Genomic DNA, 19,220 nt, shown 5'->3' on the forward strand with positions numbered 1-19,220 from the left:
TTCAAATTTTTAATATAATTCTTAATACGGAGGGCTTCCCTCGATGCAACCATCACATCAATCAACTTCATGCATTTCTAACTATACAATTTTAAATAGAAATTAATTATATGCATTTATTATATGGTTCACAAGTACACAACTAATTTATATTTTAATAGACAATTTAAAGAACCAAACATTGAACTCTATAAATTATTAAAACCAAACAGTAGAACTGTCGAAGAAAAGTCAATTATTTTTAAAACATTTATTCGTTGCTTGGTTTATTTTCAACATTATTGACGTACAACCCTAAAATATTTATTATATATATTTATTAACATTTATTAACTCAGCCATTTTTCCGGAATTCGATGAACATCCGATATTATTTTACAAACGGTACCTATTTGTTGTATATAAAATACTTCCATAGTCAAACTATAGCATTAAAAATAATAAATGATAAAATAGGTACTTGATCGTCCAAATAGTAACGGTTTGTGTAATATAAATACAACACTTTGTAAAAAAGTGTAAAATACTAAATGTCTTAAGAAATACTCTGATCCAAATTTCTTTTACGCAAATACCTTAGAATATAGTTGCGTTTGTACACTGGGGACCTGGGGTTTATGTCAAGTAATCGTACAATATAAAGTATTCGTACAAATTACTGTTTATACATAATATATATGCCAAATTGAATATCCACTTTAGTATTAACCTGTAATTATAGGAATAACGTCTAAAAAAATTTACAAAAAACTACCCTCTACCGAATTGATTTAAAACTACAATAGCACCTTCTACACACCAATTAACATATTTACAACCAACGTAGACATATTTTACTACTACGGTGTTGTAAGTATAGACACGAGATACCTATTCGTAAATACACATAATGGTCGCACTAATCAGTACAATTTTTATGTCCCCGTGCTATTCTCTCAGTTAAGTATTTAGTTCAAGTTTGATTAATTCTAAATAAAATAAAAAATGTCTGTTAATATTATGTAGTTATTATGTTATTTCAAATTTTAAAAAATAAGAAAAATAGGTAATCGCTTTGATGTAGGTACAGTTGTAGGTATCGAGTGTATAACCTGCATCGTCATTATTGAGTATAATTCACTGGCCACTGTAAGGTTGTGTTTTGGCTTTTTCTAGTTATTTTGAAAACTATTGGAAAGTTTTTACTTTTGAACCACCCCCTCCCCCCCTACAATTACCAAAAGGATACAATTTTCTACCAGAAACCACCTTCAAAGTTTAAAATCCATGCATTTTTACTGATTCAATAGGTATAACAGATAAAAAAAAAAACACGCACATCATTGTAAAATCAATACATTTATCGCTTCGCTAAGAATTTAATACAATTTATAGTAGAATAAAATACCACTTATACTTAAATGTACAATTTACAATCTTTAATCTACATTTTATGCAAAAAATATATTGCGTTGATAAAATAAAATTATATTCATATTTACAGAAAAAAAATTGTTGTATTGGTACAACACTGTACATAATATTTTATATGAATTGTATGTAACTTTTGTAATTTAATTTAAAATTGTATCTTTAAACAATGATAGAATTCTAAACATAGTTATTTTACACAATGTTACTTTTATGAGGCTATTATCGGTAGGTATCCAAAATTATTAACTCAATCTATCATTTTTTTTAAATACTTTTGAAATTCGCCAATTGAATCATACACTAAAAAAAATAGTATATGACAAACCATTTAACCATTACTTATATTTTGTGATTTAAATTAATTGTACAGTTTAAAGTATTAGAAATAATATATTATAAACTAAAATATATCATGGCACTATATCAGAAAGTCAGAATAGATTTTGTAAAATCCTTAAATATCAATGACAATGAGTTGTACCTACAAATGATGGACATAAAACACATGTACGAAAATGAATATGAAACAAACATTTTTGTAGCATTCAATCATTATTTTAGTATGAAAACAGATAATAAACAATTAGCTATAGCCGATGTAGGTGAGTATTTCATTTATAAGGTTTCGATGTTATATTATGTGCATAAACGAAATAGATAACTGTGGTAAAAATCTAGGTCAAATGATAAAAAGTGGCTAACACATTATAATTGTTCATCACATATAGTAATTTATTACTCTTTAAATGGTTTGTTCTATTGACATTGTACATAGTATTACGAGTTAGTACTCAATTCATATTAAATGATAAAAATAAAAATATTAATTTATTTTTATACTGTAGGTGCCTATACAGAATTATTAAAAACTATTATTTTTTTACTTCTATTCAGTTGTTGATACTAAATATGAAACAAATAAATAGGTACATCATACAATCATCAATATACTCACGTTATATTATAATTTAATATCAATAATTAATCCCCACTATCATTTATTACATAAAAACAACCGCATTTTTAAATGTCTGTAGTTATTTAAATGTAGCATTTTATTTATAGTGAGAGGAATCTGCTTACCGAGTCCATATTGATATCAACATATTTCCATCGAAAGTCACATAGGTATAATATATAGACATGCCGAGGACAGAGACAATTCTAAGCTTCCGGAATCTCTCGTTGCATCACTCAACCAGGACCCCAACTCTATCTCCACCTCAATAAAATTCATCGTCACCGCCGATCTACTCAACAAGATATAACTCTCATCCCGACAATATTATCATCTATAGTATTTAAGTAGCTTTTATATCGTCATATTTTATGCACCGTCATGATATCTATGTGTATGTGTCTGTGTGGTCCAATCTTGACATATCGCCCAATGGCCACTGTTACCGCGATTTTATTTTTAAAAAAAAACTTTTCAAATACACTTGGCTACATAATAGGTTGATCAAAAAATTATTAGCGTTCGTTTATTCAATAACAGAACAATATTATATTGACCAGATACTAAAATAAATAAATTATGTTTTTTTTCTTACGATATCTGTTACATAGGTACTTATTATTGTATTAAAACTATTTAATCTTAACGCATATAATGTTATCGTTTTGTATATTAAGTAGCTATGTATAGTCTTCATAATTCTATAACAAATTAGATAGTTAGGTAGGTACCTACTGCCTTATTATTATTATTACAAATTAATTGGTAATATCATTGTATCATACATGCATACATACATACATACATACATACATACATACATACATACATACATACATACATACATACATACATACATAGTAGCTACTGTAGAATAGTATCTTGTTAATTAAATCATACCTATGTACGTATGACTGAAATTTAAACTGAACATTTTAATTACACATACCAACAAAAGTAAACTTTATTATAGTCTACAAGTGCAGTAATAATTGCATAATTAGGTACGCGTAAACGAGATAAGTGTATAGATAAACATTAATACCTACCTATCTACATTGCAATACATTGTCTTCATTATAAAATAATATTCAATCATTTAAAACGATAGACTAGGAACATTACTAATACTTCTTCATTATTGTTGCTATATAGGTTAGGCTGACTTAAACTGGTGAAATAGGAAAAGTATTAACGTAAAACCATTTTCGTTTTACCGTACAATATAGAGACTACTCAAGCATTCCACTAAATATATCAGAAAATAAAATGTTATTAGTTTGATAAAAAAATAATATTTTATTTTATTTGTTCAACTATTGTATGACAGACGAAATGTAAAACAATATAATATAATAATAGATCATAGATCATTATAAATTATTATAGGGGGATGGAGTGGCCGAGCGGACTAAGGCGTTGGTTGTGACGCACAACGGCGCTGGTTCAAACCTCGGTTCACGGGCGGAATTTTCTTCGGCCAAGTCACGGTGTTCGGAGAACAAGTGCCGCCATCCACCACCTGGGCATGGCAGATACCTACGGGTGCCCCCTTGAAAATCTGCCAAAACTACACACACGTGTTTACCAACCAACTGTATCCCCCCTACAAACAAACAAACAGCTAATGGCCATAGTTGCCAGGCTTAATGATCAATTAAAATAAAAAAAAAAAAAAATGATTATAGTTTATATTATATACGGCGTATTTTCCAGTAATAAGAATAAAAAACTAAGAAACAGTATGATTAAATAATCTAAAAACACTTAAAATACTTAGAAATAGTTCATTAATATTTATATGTATAGGTCAACCTAGCTGATCCTGACATACTGGTAAAGTTTTAATAAAAGTAGAAAGTATGAAGGCCAACATATTATATAGTGTTATGAAATGAAAAAAAGATATATATTTTAATAAATAAATATCTTTTTTTTCTTCAAACGTTTGTAATAGGTACCAAAATGAGTTACTCTAACTAACTCTACTTTGACTACTCATACTCTCATACCCTAAGGTACTCTTTTCACTTAAGACAAACTAAAATAAATCTTCCCTTATGGCCTTATAAATATAGGAATCTTAAGGGTTCATAGATGAGTCATAAATTATTGGTGTATTTTGAAGTATATACCTATATTAACTGATCATTATTAACTAATAATATTATAAAACATAATAATATTATTACCTAAGTATTATTATACTGGGAGTTAAGGGATGTTTTTATAATTAAATTAGGTTAAATATAGTTTTCCGATAAATAAACTAAAGAAAATGTGTTTTTTTACTAATTTAATAACTATGCATTTTAGATTCCAAGAAGCTACTATATAGTTATAACTATTTATAAATTACAGGTTTTACCATGATGTGTTTAGGAAATCATTTTTGCATGCCGTAAAGCTGTAAAAGTGACCTAAAAGTTTCATATTCGCTCAGAAGCAATAAATTGCAAACAATTATAAAGTAAATAAAAAATGTCCAGGTAACATAGGAAATTAATAAAATGTAATTACAAACAGCACATTTACACAATTCATTATATAAGCTTTGCAACAATTACTTTAAATGCGTGCCAATTAAATGAGTGATTGGAATTTGGAGCTGCTACGGAAAACGTAAGTATAATAGTGTCCTATGGGCCAATTAAATCACGATAACATACAAGAGCACTAATCCAACTTCAAGAAATTATTTTTTCTAAGACCCAGGTTTAAAAATCTCATCTGTCATTTACCGTTATTTTTTTTATATAATTAAATTATTTTTTTTATATAAATAATATTGAAACACGCATGAGAATTTTCTAATTTGCGTAATTTTTTTTGTATTGCCCAACGCAATACCTATATTATGTGAGCAAAGCCTGTTTAAGATTGCAGTAGTCTATAAATAACACAAATCGTCTATAAGTTGTAAAACAGCGCTTGTTGATTTTCTAAAAAGTCTTTCGACGCTTCCAGGTAGTTTATCTTTACATTAACCGAAACTATTGCGAAAATAAAAATAATATTTATTCAAAGTATAATATGAACTAGATTTCCAAGGTTTTAAGGTTTCAAATGCAACTTTCGAAACAATTGCTACAATAAAAAATGTTTTTCAAAAAACCAGATAATTGGTTTTTATTGATAATAAAATAAATTATCATTGTAAAATCAACTGAGAATATTCATAAATATTAGTGGATGATTACAATTTATGTGTTTATTATTAAAATGAACGTTTAAAAAATTACTTAAAATGTTGTCATAAGATTTTCATATAATATTACAACATATAACAATATAGAGGTACCTATAACAATTATTATACTCGTCCTGATTTCTATCTATATTTCCTACTCAAAATCTTTTGAAGTTTCCTAGAGATATATTCAACAAAATATTAACAATAATACAAAATTAAAACACAAATGATTATTATAGAACTATTAAGTATAATAAATTGTACATTTATCACTAAAAATGTGGTTCTTAACTGAGTGAATATACAATAATATAACAATAGCTACTACCTACCTATATAAATTAATACTTATGTACAAATATTTCAAAGAAATCCTATATAATACAATATTCATATAATATATGATATGTACATACATATCATAATATAGGTACGTACCTACGCATTACGCAATTCATATTTTTTTTATTTTTTTTAAGTATCTAAGTAATTAAATATCCATAGAATGTACATTTCAAATAATTTTTTCTGGGTTTAATGAAAAGCAACACGTAACTTGCACAAATTACAAAGGTACACTTTTTAATCGATGGTACATGGTTGAGATGAAACATTTAATCACTACACTTATGTAGGTACAAGAATAAAACGCGTCCAGTTGTTACAAAATTACACATCATTAGAAATTCCAATATAATATAATATAGGTATAGCTATTACGTTCAAAAACTAAAATACTCATTTTCAAATATCGATGATCAGAATAGCCTACCCTCTTCATAATAAATGTAAATATTTTGTAATGGTTATCAACAATGACACAAAATCGTTTACTTACAAGTGAGTGGTGTAAGATGTACAACGAGTAACCCATAAGTGTGTGGGTATACACTCGACGGTAACAAAAATCATTTAGGTATAATCATTTACCTATATGATAGGTATATATATATTTTTTTTATTCTTCAAGAAGATAATGGGTTAAGATATAATAGTTCACTATCATTGTTTTAAGCAAGCACCTTATTGACATGCTACTTACTCGTGAACAAAATATCACATACACAAAACATTTCAAATATTTAACAAAAAACAGTTCTTTTTCACACGATTTTAGAAGATTAGAAAAATAAAATGAATATTAAATTCCATTTAATTCGTCTAATTTTTTAACTCTAACATTCTGTAGTTGACCATGTAATTTTGGCACGTAGCCTATATTATTATATTATACATATTTTGCTCCAAGGTTTTCTTTTTTCTATTATTTGATTATGGTTATTCCACGGTTCTCTTGTTTAAATAACATGGGACATTCTAGATTAGAGCAATATTTTTTTTTACAAACCCAATCAAAATGAACTTTTTCTAGTTATATTTTAATTGTATGACGCAAAAACACAATATTCGTAACTTCGTAAGTTTTCAAATCTAAATTGCATTTATTATTTATTAACAATCCTACATAGGTTAGCTAATGCATATACTAGCATAGACCGCAGACAACAGGTGAATTTTTTGTGGTTAATATCCATATATTGTAAAAATTGTGAAGTTTTTCGGAAAATTATTTTTAGATTTATATTTTATACTCTATATAATAATATTACCTAGACCTCAACTAATAAAAAACATAATATATCTTTGTCCATAGGTACTAGATGTATATACAAAAATATAAATGTATAAACAGGGTTCTTTAATCAATGTAGCTAATTATAATATTTATTTAAATATTAAAAAGATTGATTATTAAGTATATATTTAAATAGTTATGCAGGTTAAAGTTTAGGCAGGAGACAGGTCGATGAGTATACATTGCGCCATCGTATAATAAGTGGTTTATTTATTAAGAGAAAAAAAAATAGTATATCGATTCAATCGATTCATCCTGTACCAATATCAATTTACTCGTATAATATTATTAAGTGTATTTTCACATAATTTTATAGCGTAGTTTTAATAAAATATTAAAGCGCTAAATTACAATTTGAAAGAGACAGCTAGAGATTACAGCTGTATATATAATTGTATAATAACGGAATATTATAAAGAAATACAGGACACGATATTAAATACTTGTTATTGGATAATATAGCGAGCTCTCTCTTACATCGTTCACCTAATGTTGCATTATCATTACAAATTTGAATGCTATAATATTGTATAAAAACAACATCAATGTGGAAAACCTAGTCTAAGCACATGTGGGTAAGGCGTACTCTTAAGATGTTTTAGAAATAGTCACAATATAATTGAATCAACCTTGTATCAAAGTGTCAAGTCTTAAAAACCAAATTACTAATTCTATAAATAATTTCTAAAAATAATATTATTGTCATAAAATCATAAAAATTTACTATAGTTCAAATTTTAAGTGTTCGTAAAAAAAACATTGTTAGTTAAGATTTTAATGATATTTCAGTTATAGTTAGAACGCAATAAAGAAGTTAACCTTAACCTTGTTTGAAATTTGTAAGTATTTATAAAGCCATAATTATGAAACGTTTCATCAATCAAAAGAAGAATAAAACGAAATATGAAAATTATTGTCATAATAATATGTATAAAGTTTGTACGTGTAACCATAGTTCAAACTTTTGCCATTTGTTATCGAATGGTATTTATGATTTCTTATTTTAAATTAGAATCATATATTAATTATGAATACTTAAATTTACAGAACTTTTAAAAGCATTAGGTTTATTTTAAAAACCTCAAAGTTCAAATATTTAACAAAAATTGTTAGTTTATCGTCTAGAATTATAAGATTATATTATTTTCTGAATTATATTATATTAAAAGTAGATTTTGTTGAAAAAGAAAAAAAACTAGTACTTGGTCATCATCTAAAATGAGACAAACCTAACATTTAGTTTTATTAAAATATAGAAATTTACATTGTAAGATTGAATTGTAAGATACAATTTTTAGATAACTTTTGTTTCAATCAAAATAATAAAACTTATACATATTTTTAAAAAAAAAATACATCAATCCTCAGCTAAGAAACTGAATACTAAAAAATGTTTTCTGTTAAATATTATTAATGAAATAATAATGAAGAGAACTTTTTTCAGACAAAAGACAAAGAGAATTTTTTTAAGTCGTCATTACGGAAGTCTGTACGTTGTTTATATAAAAAGGGATGTCGTTGTCTGTTTACTTCCGGGCCTTAAATTTGATGTTTAGCCAATTAGTTATTTATCTTAACTATTTCATTGCACTTCAAGATTATAGTTATTATTTTACATATTAATTATTAGCACATGCCTTATAAGTTATAATAAACTCGATTAATGAGAAACGTAGTGTAATTTCAAACAAAAATAGACGAATCTATCATAGTGGATTTTCGGACTAGTGCAAATCGTGACGTAGTGTAGGACTTAGGTGATTGTAAAAAAACGTTGCACCATTATTTTTTTCGCAAGATACTTTTATAATTTTGACCGTGGAACAGAATCACTGCAGCGTTCTGTATACGACCATGTGTAAGTATAAATAGCCAACACATGAATATGTGCCTCTCTCTCTGTCACTCTCATTATTTCCTCTTCTGTTTCCAACTTTACCGTCACCCCGATAAAAATCGCAAATGATCACGTCATATACATTTGACAACAGTCTAAATTAAAAGTTACTCTTCCGCTTATTTCCGAACAGCATTCACCACGCAGAATTATATTTACCGACAATATAATAGAGTTAAAAAATAACTAAAAGTTTATTTTTTTTTTAACAAAATATTATAAATTAATATAAATTATGATTTTTTAATGATCATTAATTCATCTTAAACAATAATATAATGTATCAAATTTCACTCGGTAAGCAATTTTATTATTGTGCAAAGCGTTTGAAAAATAAATTGGAGTAACAATACTGAATATTTTGCTGTTTCGTTTGTTTTTATATATTTGTACACCAATATTGTAATGTATTGTGTATACAAAAACTACCACCTTTCGATATTTAAACTTCTGATAGTTTCACAGACGCTTTATTAAATTCAATAATAAATTCACTTAAATGCAAATTATTACAATACTATATTAAAAAAAATTCATGGTTTTACCATATTATATTAAGTGCGATTGGACGGCCTATAGCTGACGGGTCACTTCAAAAATAATTGTAGAATACAAAAATAGTAAAAGTATTAGTGAAACAAATTATGCATGTAAATAGGTATACCCACTCTGCTGTATAAAAGTTGGAGTCGAGTGTAGTAAGTATGTATCGTCATCGAGTAGGTCACTGTCATGGATGTGGTAAATTTAAATTCAATATTATAAATCATTGTATACGAAAAACGATTCTGAGCATACTGTCTGTCAGCCTATAGTACTAAGTATGTTCTGTATATTTTACTATGTTATATTTATATTGCTACTGTACTTATTTATTTTACTATATTAGTAATACGGCAGTCTGAATTGATTTCAACCGAAACCGTCGCGTTTATTATATTGTCTTATATGTTTATATTATTATATGATATCATTGTTATTAACTCTTGAGTCAATATACCAATCTACCGCAGAACTGTGTGAATAGATTCACGATATAAGCGGGCAATAGCTTAAAATTAATCTAAATATTTTCAAAACGTCATTGTGTATAATTAAAATCATATGTATATAATATTATTCACGTAAAAGTTTCAAATCCTCAGTCTCCACGAATAATATTTTCGAGTTAAAACAAAAAAAAAACAAAATCCGATTTTGCCGAAATTAATTTTATTTTATTTTTCCTGGTTATTTTTAAAAGTATTGAACATTTGGCTCAGTATTTTAATAAATTACAAACTAGATTTATACTTTCCTACCATAGAAACTTCAAAGTTAAAATCTAAGTATTTTTACTGCAAAGGTGGTCACAGACGCAAAGAAAAAACATAAAACACATAGGTTATCATTGTAAAAGCAATACATTCATCGCTCCGCTCAATAAACCAAAGTAGACCCCAAAAAAAAAAATATAATTTAATAAAAATGTTTAATCTATATTATAATAATAAATATATGAATTTTAAACGTAAAGTCATTTTACTAGAATATAATGTATGGATAACTTATGTTTCGTATTTTTCGTATATTATATAAACTATGTATGAAAAGAAACAACATTTAATGTGTGTTTTGGTTTGGCAGATTATTTAGTGGGCACCCGTGGGTATCTGCCATGCCCTGACTTGCCCGAAGAAAAATGCCACCCGTGGCTGGCATCGAACCGACGCCTTAATTCGCTCGACCACTCCGTACCCCTCTTAAATATTAAATTTGACTGTAAATACACTTTATATGACGTATACTATATTATATAGTATAGACTATAGGTACCTATATATATTTTCCTATTTTAAATGCTAAAAGAAAGAGTAAACTAAATTACATCATGTACACACATTCATAATATAATATTATATAATAATATTGGAGTTATATTCTATAAGTATAGATCCTATATTCTATATTCTAAGTGTTGCGCAACTATTTTACCTATAGGTACATGGTTTTTAATTTGTATGACTTCTTCACAGTATAATAAAATTATTGACAGAAATTAGAAAACATTGTCTTTACATTTTAAATTTAAAATTTTTCACAATCAAATTCTAAATTCAAATATTTTTTGCCAATATAATATTATATAACTCATTATTATTACAATGTAGTGGTGATATTATGATAGATATTGTGCAATGTGGTGTATATGTACAATTTAATGCGGTTTGCGTGCAGTAGTATACCGTTATAACATTATTACCGATATTTATTGAAATTCTATAATATATTGTAAAATGCATACATCCCAAATTGTTGGTATGATGTGTTAGAAAATAATGGTAATTGGTAAATGACAAATCGAAAATGTATTTAATTATCATAATTTTTATTTAATCTACCTATTGAAAACAATTGTTATAAAATATAATTAAACTATTTATACTTCATATAAAATTAATCAAATCACATTAATTTAAGAGGATATTGTAAGAAGAATTAAGAAGATAGATATTTGAATAGTATACTATTGGGTGAAATATTGGTTTTTTTTTTATTAGATTCTGATAGGAGCGATGAATATATTAATTTTACAATGATGTCTGTTTTACTTTATTTTTTGTGTCTAAAATCGCCATTTGGGACAGTAAAAATGCTTCGATTTTTTCAGTAGCATCTTTTCCGGCAGGTAAGTAACTTTAGTTAGTGCATTCAGCAGGTAAATCTTTTCGAAAGCAAAGAAAAAAACATTAAGGAACAGCAGGAATTTTTAGGCAAAATCAGTTTTTGATAAAATCGATGTTCGTTTTTGGTGTAACTTTAAAATGGTGTGTCTACTTAGTTTTTATTTAAATTATTGTCGATCAAAAAATTTTCGCACAGTCAAAAAACTTAAATGTAATACTACGTTTCTCACAAGTTATTTTAAATTTAAAAAAAGTTATGGGGAAACCCACAATAATTTTTTATAAGCGTTTAAAGTTAACATTTTTACATAATTCATCAACATTACGAAAATTGACAAATTATTACGTGTTAAAAATCCATAAAAATTGTTCTATGCGGGGGTATCTAAGATTTTAAATTTTAACACTAGATTCTCCTTAAGTTTTCATGTATTTAACGAAAAAAAGTATATACTGGAAAGTCAAATTTATGTTTTACGGGCATTTAAAGTTAGGTTTTTAAATTCTCATTGGATATTCACCCGTTAATTAACGGGTGAATATCAATTCTTATAAAACGATTGTCTTACTTTGTTGTTATTCAAAAACTATTTACAGTAGGTACTTGACATTTTCATCTAATGTTTATTTTATCAATTTCTGTACACTATAACAATTTTAAAATATTTTGAGTCGTTTTGAGTTCTTTTATAGACATTTAAAACTAAAAATTTGTTTAGTTTTTTTTCTTTAAATGTCAATAACATTTTATTTGTTTGGTCGAAAAGCTTTAAAATGTAATTCAAGGTTCCTTATAAGTTGTTATGACTTATGATAGCAGTTGACAAATATTAAAATATCCATGGGCACGATTTTTTCTTCGAATTATTTAAAGTTCAAATTTTGATAAAATGTATCAAAATCTCGAAATGTTCAAATTATTTTGTAGTTAAAAAATTATAAAATGTTCAATTTTTATAGCTGTGGATTGACAATTTAAAACAACGATTCTCATAAACAGTTCATACTGTAACCAAACAATCTAAACAATAGATATAATATAAACATAGTTATTTTTCACAGATATTTAAAGTTCAAATTTAGACGAAATTAAATATCAAAACCAAGAATAACGATTATAGTTATTTTGTTGTAATTTAAAAATATTAAACGTAGGTATAGTGTATAAAACTTTTAGAGTATATTATTATATTTTCACAACGACATTTTAAAATGCAATTTTTTTTTGCAAAAATGAAGTTAACCTACTATAATGCTATATACTACTTAATAATAAAATAAATTACTTTAATCCCAGTTCATATCATAGAAGTTGCTTAGTAATATTATAGGCTGACAGAATGTCTTCACTCAGAATTGTTTTTCGTATAGAATGATTATTGAATTCAAATTTAACACTTCCATTTCAGTGACTCTCTAGACACATAATGTAAAGGGTTACTCAATCTTCCGCTTTTTTTAATTATTATTTTAAAACTATCAAATTTCCTCTTATATAAATTGAACATCTTCACTAGTTATTACTTGGGAACTTTTATTATAAAACATACTCGTATATAACATAGCTTGTGATCTGTCTGCGTCTTTGTACTTATAGTCTATAGGTGCTTTTATTTTATAACCACCAGTTATACTTCAAAACAGTTAATTTCTCCTAAAATGTAACTGTTATTACAAGTCATGAGTAAATGCAGTAAATTTCCTTATGTACTATAGGGAACAGACTTTGAAGCGTCGACGCTCGACGGTGCTTAACAACACCGTCACCTTTTCCACTCAGTCACACCGTATCCCTATTTAATGAGTATACATATTATTTGTCTCTATTTTAAGTCGTTATGTTCGTTAAGTGAGTGACAAAAATTATTAGAGAATACATTCGTCAATTACTACAACGCAGTTCACCTTCACCAAACATTTCCCGCGATTATTATACAACGATTTCAAACCTATGTATTATTGCAGATTATTTAATTTATCAATGTACCATGAAAAACATCGGTCACGTGGATAGCAGAAAATTTTTACTAAGGGCGGGAAAAAATGTACACTTTGGGGAGGATATTCTATAAATAGCCATACGATAAACAACAAATACATAATTATATAAATTCGTCTTCAAATAACAGCCGTGTACATTCCACACCTCACACGACAGACTTATATTATTATAATATTAATTATTATCATACGACTACGCGAACCTAAGTAAAGTTATTTTCGCAATGACCAGAACAAGGCGGTCGGGCCCGTATGTTCACATTAAGTCGTGTACGCATGACTGTTGCTTACCTGCGTCGATGTCTTTTTTGCCTACGCCGCCGGGCAGATGACTGCGATCGTCGACGACGTCGTCCCTCACCACGTCCATACCGTCACCGCCGCCGTTACCACCGCCGTCACCGTCACCGACAACGCCGTCACATCCGTCACCGATGTCTATGGACGAGCTGTCGTGGTCGTCGAAATCGGACGTCCGCGGTGACATCGTCCCCTTCGGGGTGGATGACCGACCGACCTGCGAGGACTCGCTCATGTTCTGTCTGTTGCAGAACTGGGGCGTGGTGGCGTCCGACTGGTACGGTATGGGCCGCTCGTCCATGAAGTTGTCCGGGTTCAGCTGGAGCTCCTGTTCGCGCTGCTCGTCCTCCTGTCGGGCCCGTCGCTTGGCGGTCTGCTCGGCGCAGTTCTTGCGCGTCGCCGCCGTCTTCATGCACTTGAGGCACGGGCAGTCCCGGTACTTGCAGTACCGCTTGTGCTTCTTCCACACCTTGCGCAGCCCGTGGTTCTTGCAGTTGGTGCACAACCGCTGCTTCTCCTTGACGGATAGCTGCGCCGCAGCCGCCGCCGTGGAAGTCACCACCTGCACGTGCTGCTGCTGATGCTGATGATGGTGGTGATGTCTGCTGGACGGCATTTCCGGGTAAGAGGCTGATACACGTGGGCGCGGTCCTATGTCGCTTCTGTCGGTCTCGGTGTTTCCGTCAGCGTTGGCGCGGTCGCTCGCGGCACGAGTGCGCTTCCGGCCGGATGCAGTCGTCGCGTTCATGTGCGACACAACTGCAGCGCCGTCACCACCATAATCGTGTATTATGCCGCCGCCGTTCGGATGTCGCCCGGACCGATGGCGAAAACGCGGTCGCGCGTACGCACGGAACGCACTCACGCACGCACCACCGCCGCCGCGATATATTTTGTGCACAAACGTGTTCCGCCGGCAGCGAGCCACGTGATTTCCCGTGCGGCGGGTCCCCACTAGCGGCCCGGCGTACCGCGCGCGCCTCGAACGACGCTCAGTACGTCCGGCGCCGGCTGTACGCGAACAGCACGGCGTCCTCGATCGCTCCTTTCCCGGACCGCCACGTAAACGGCGACCGAGCTCAACGGCAATAGTACAGCTGACAGTAATAGCAATCACTCGGACGTCGTATCGCAATGAAAATATAATAACAATAATGATAAAAATATATTATTTTGCACACCTCGCCGCCTGCAGTGACAGTGCAGTATTATCGGTACGCGCGCGTCGCCCCCGATAGACGGCGGTGCGATGGTAACAGTTGTCGGTGACGGTTCAAGTTCAAAAATTGCATGTACAATACAACGTACGCACGTGTATACTGGTACTACGCGTATACGATATACTTGCGTATTATTATATATTATATATTACGCGTATTGTATAATTATATACATGGTATTATATACCTATTCATCTAGAGTACGATGACGCGGCGTGCGCGAGATTCGAACCGATCGATCGAGAAAAAAAATGAAAAATAGTGATTGAAATTTTTTTTTTCCGTTTATATTAATATTGATAGCAATGATATATTATTATGGTTATGGAAGAGAGCGGCGTGTCCGCGTCGTCTCGCGAGCAGCGGCGGTGTCCAGTGAGACTAGAACGGGTAACTTAATGCAACTGCAGTGCCATGCACACGGACGGTGCAACAGGCTGGCATTGGTCTACACTAGCGCCGTAACACGTCACGGGCGGATTCTAAGCGCATAACGGCGGCGGCCGTGTGTGTGCGAATGCGTCAGTGTGTGTGTGTGTGTGTGTGTGTGTGGTGTGTGCACGTGTGTGCACGTGTGTGTGTATATATATATAGCTAGTACATATATTATTATAATAAACTAGCCGCGTCGGCCAGTGCTGTTTTAAACGAATTATATTGTATATTATTATTTTTATATCTTATTAGTCCTTTGATGATGATAATAATATTATTACGATGCATTTATGCATGTGCATGTGCATGTGCATGTGTGTGTGTGTGTGTGTGTGTGTGTGTGTGTGTGTGTGTGTGTGTGTGTGTGTGTGTACTTATGCACTATTATTGTAGTGTATACGTCTTAGCTATATTATAGTGTCGGTCGGTTTGCGTGCAAGAATATTACGTGAATTTCGCGAAAAGTAATAATATAATATAAAGGTATACCGTATTCTATAATTTACGTGAAACAACATACAACGAAAGCATTTCTGTGATTTTATTATTTTATTGTTAAGACGCATTACCTACTAATATTCAACGGGACGTGTCAAAAAATAATAAATCCCGTGATTTTTATCATTTTTATATTTATCGAAAAACGATTTACTTTTCTTCTCGGAACACAATATTTACTCGTCACACACTGCGAAACCTACAGTAGACGACGTTACGACTTATAACACGTACTTACCTACTTACATTATACATAGGCACGTCTTGTTAACTGACATTTTCCACATTATTTTACAACGGGTTTTTAATTAAAATACAGTACAATACTTATGCACCACAGCTGCATTAGTATAATATTATTATTATTATTTTTTTTATTGTATCTAAATATTACAAATAGGATATATTTATCAAATAATCTATCAAATTAAAATGTACTGGAAATAGCCAAATAAAAATTAAAAAGTATAATATGATGTACATAATATTCTGATATTCAAGTACCTACCGGCCCACTCTAATCCAAATATTAGACAAATAACATTACACCTATTGCCAAATAATTGTGAGTACTCCCCCCCCTCAGTAGAATTTTTGCATTAGCACTTTCTATACATTAAACATTTTTCTAAAAAATATATAGATTCTTTTTGAGCTATATATAGCTACAATTGTGTTTACATTTTTTTCTTATAAATATCGATAAAAAAAATTTAGCTCGGTAAAAAAGCTTGGAAATGTATTTCGAGGATAATCATTCCTCATAATTTGTTATAACTTTTAAAAATGTTGAAGATTCATAAGCAGGGTGTTTTTCATAAAAATTTGAATTTCAAAGTTTAAAGTTGAAAAAAATTCGTGAGATTAATTAAATTTTCAAATTATTTTTTACTTAAAATGTATGAAATGTTTATTTCTATATTTAACACTTGAAAATCCAATACAAAGTTCCTCGTAAGTAGTTCATACTGTAACTTAAGAATCTAAAAAAAAATATAAACCAGGGCTTACAAACGTTATTCTAACGTTATATTTAAAAAAAAAAAGATAGAAATTTGTAAACGTTATTATATAACGGAAAGCGATTATCAAAAATAATTAAATAGCGTAAAAAAAAACTTAACGATTAGCAAAATATCTATATTATATCATTAAAAAAAAAAACATAACGCAAAACGTAATTTACAGAATATCGTTAAACGAAAAATAACGCAAAACGTAATTTATAGAATATCTTTGTACGAAAAATAACGCAAAACGAAATATATTAAAATCTATTTATTTAAAAGGTCTATTGGTTTCGTTGAAACATTTGTTTCTTGCAAACAATCTAAGAATTGATTAAATTATTATATTCCGTATCCGGGCTATTAGATACCTACCCGCATTAGTTATTATTTTAAAATTTAATAGGTATTAATACTATTTTAAATAACAGTAAACGGAAAACTTGGATAACGTTTTAATTCTAAATAACGATAAACTCGAAAATTCTGTAACGTTTTAATTGTAAATAACATAAAACCGATTTTTTTTCAAATGCAAGCCATGGTATGAACACAGTTTTTTATATAGACATCGTAAGTTAAAATTTTCGATGAAATTAGATATAACCGGAGAATTATGATCTTATTTATCATGTTGTAATTAAAAAATATTGTTCATGGGACTTGAAACTTTAACGTACATTTTTACCCAAATATATATAGGTATATTATGTATATATAGTATTATTCACACAATGACATTTTCAAATATAGTATGCAATGTCAAAATTAAATTACTTTAATAGCAATATGAAATATATATCATAAAATATACTTAGTGGTATAGGTAAGCTGCATGTTACTCGCGCCCCGTAAATAAGACACTTTGATAAGAATTTTCTATATTAGTTATTACTGCAGGTCAATTGAGTACCAGATGCTCGGACGCAACTCATCTATGGTATTTATTTCCGGGTCATTTGCGTCCCTATAACTATAATTTCGTATCAAAATTTTAAACTATAGTATCGTTATAATTCGACAAAATAATTATAAGAGTGATCAAAAAGATGCAATTATTGAAACTAAAATTAGCAAGTTAACCAACAAAGGTATTAATAGTTTGTTATTCATAAGTCATAACTAATGTTTATCATACGTTTTTACCCAATATTGACTTATCCCAATGTTGAACATTTTTTTTTAAATTATTAAATATGACAATATATAGCTGAGTACCCTATCTATGTTTTTTTCTTCTTGTGTTCGTACCTATTATAGTTGTAAAATCTCTTATCAAAATATTATCTTTAAAAATCTAGGTACCTAAACATTTATTAATTTACCTATACCTATTTACAGTCATATACCTAAAAATGTACCTATAGTTTACGGTTCCCAAAATGAGTCCATCCCATTGTCATCACAACGATCCATATAAAAATAAAAAGATATTGGGGGACGGAGTTGCCGAGCGGACTAAGGCGTCGGTTGTGACGCACACCGGCGATGGTTCAAACACGGTTCACGGGTGGCATTTTTCTTCGGGCAAGTCACGGTGTCCGGAGAGAAGTGCCACCATCACCCATCCGAGCATTGCAAATATCCACAGGTGCCCACTAAAAAATCTGCTAAATCAAAAAACACACGTGTTTACTGACTTACAGTTCCTCCCCTGCGAAACAAAAAAAAAAAAAAACAGCTAATGGCCATAGTTGCCGGGCTTCACGATCAATAAAAAAAAAAAAAAAAGATATTATTTACAATACTTATAGGTGTTGTAATTATTTTTGTTAATTTGAATATTATAATTGTATACACGTAATTTGTGTCTATTAATAAAAAAATAAAATAATAATTTTATATACTAAACGGACTATTCAAACGATAATCAAAAATTGTTTCCCGACTTTCTTTCCAACTATTTTAACATATTTTAACAAATTCATCTCCGTACGTATGCGGGCCCACACGGCATGCGTAAATACAGATAACATTATACGCGGACTTCCCGAGA

The 19,220-nt window shown here is 29.9% G+C and overlaps 1 protein-coding gene across 1 annotated transcript in view; it reads right to left on the minus strand.

Moving 5' to 3' along the window:
* The window catches only part of LOC132934696 (doublesex- and mab-3-related transcription factor A2-like), a 145,068-nt gene extending 129,395 nt beyond the window's left edge, over window positions 1–15,673 (minus strand). The window contains exon 1 of the mRNA XM_061001019.1: window positions 14,056–15,673. Coding sequence (XP_060857002.1) covers window positions 14,056–14,812 — 757 coding nt within the window. The 5' untranslated portion in view covers window positions 14,813–15,673. The remainder of the gene's footprint in view (window positions 1–14,055) is intronic.
* Window positions 15,674–19,220: the final 3,547 nt, after the last annotated feature.

This window comes from Metopolophium dirhodum, chromosome 1 (genome assembly GCF_019925205.1).
Source record: "Metopolophium dirhodum isolate CAU chromosome 1, ASM1992520v1, whole genome shotgun sequence".
NCBI classification, from domain to species: Eukaryota; Metazoa; Arthropoda; class Insecta; order Hemiptera; family Aphididae; genus Metopolophium; species Metopolophium dirhodum.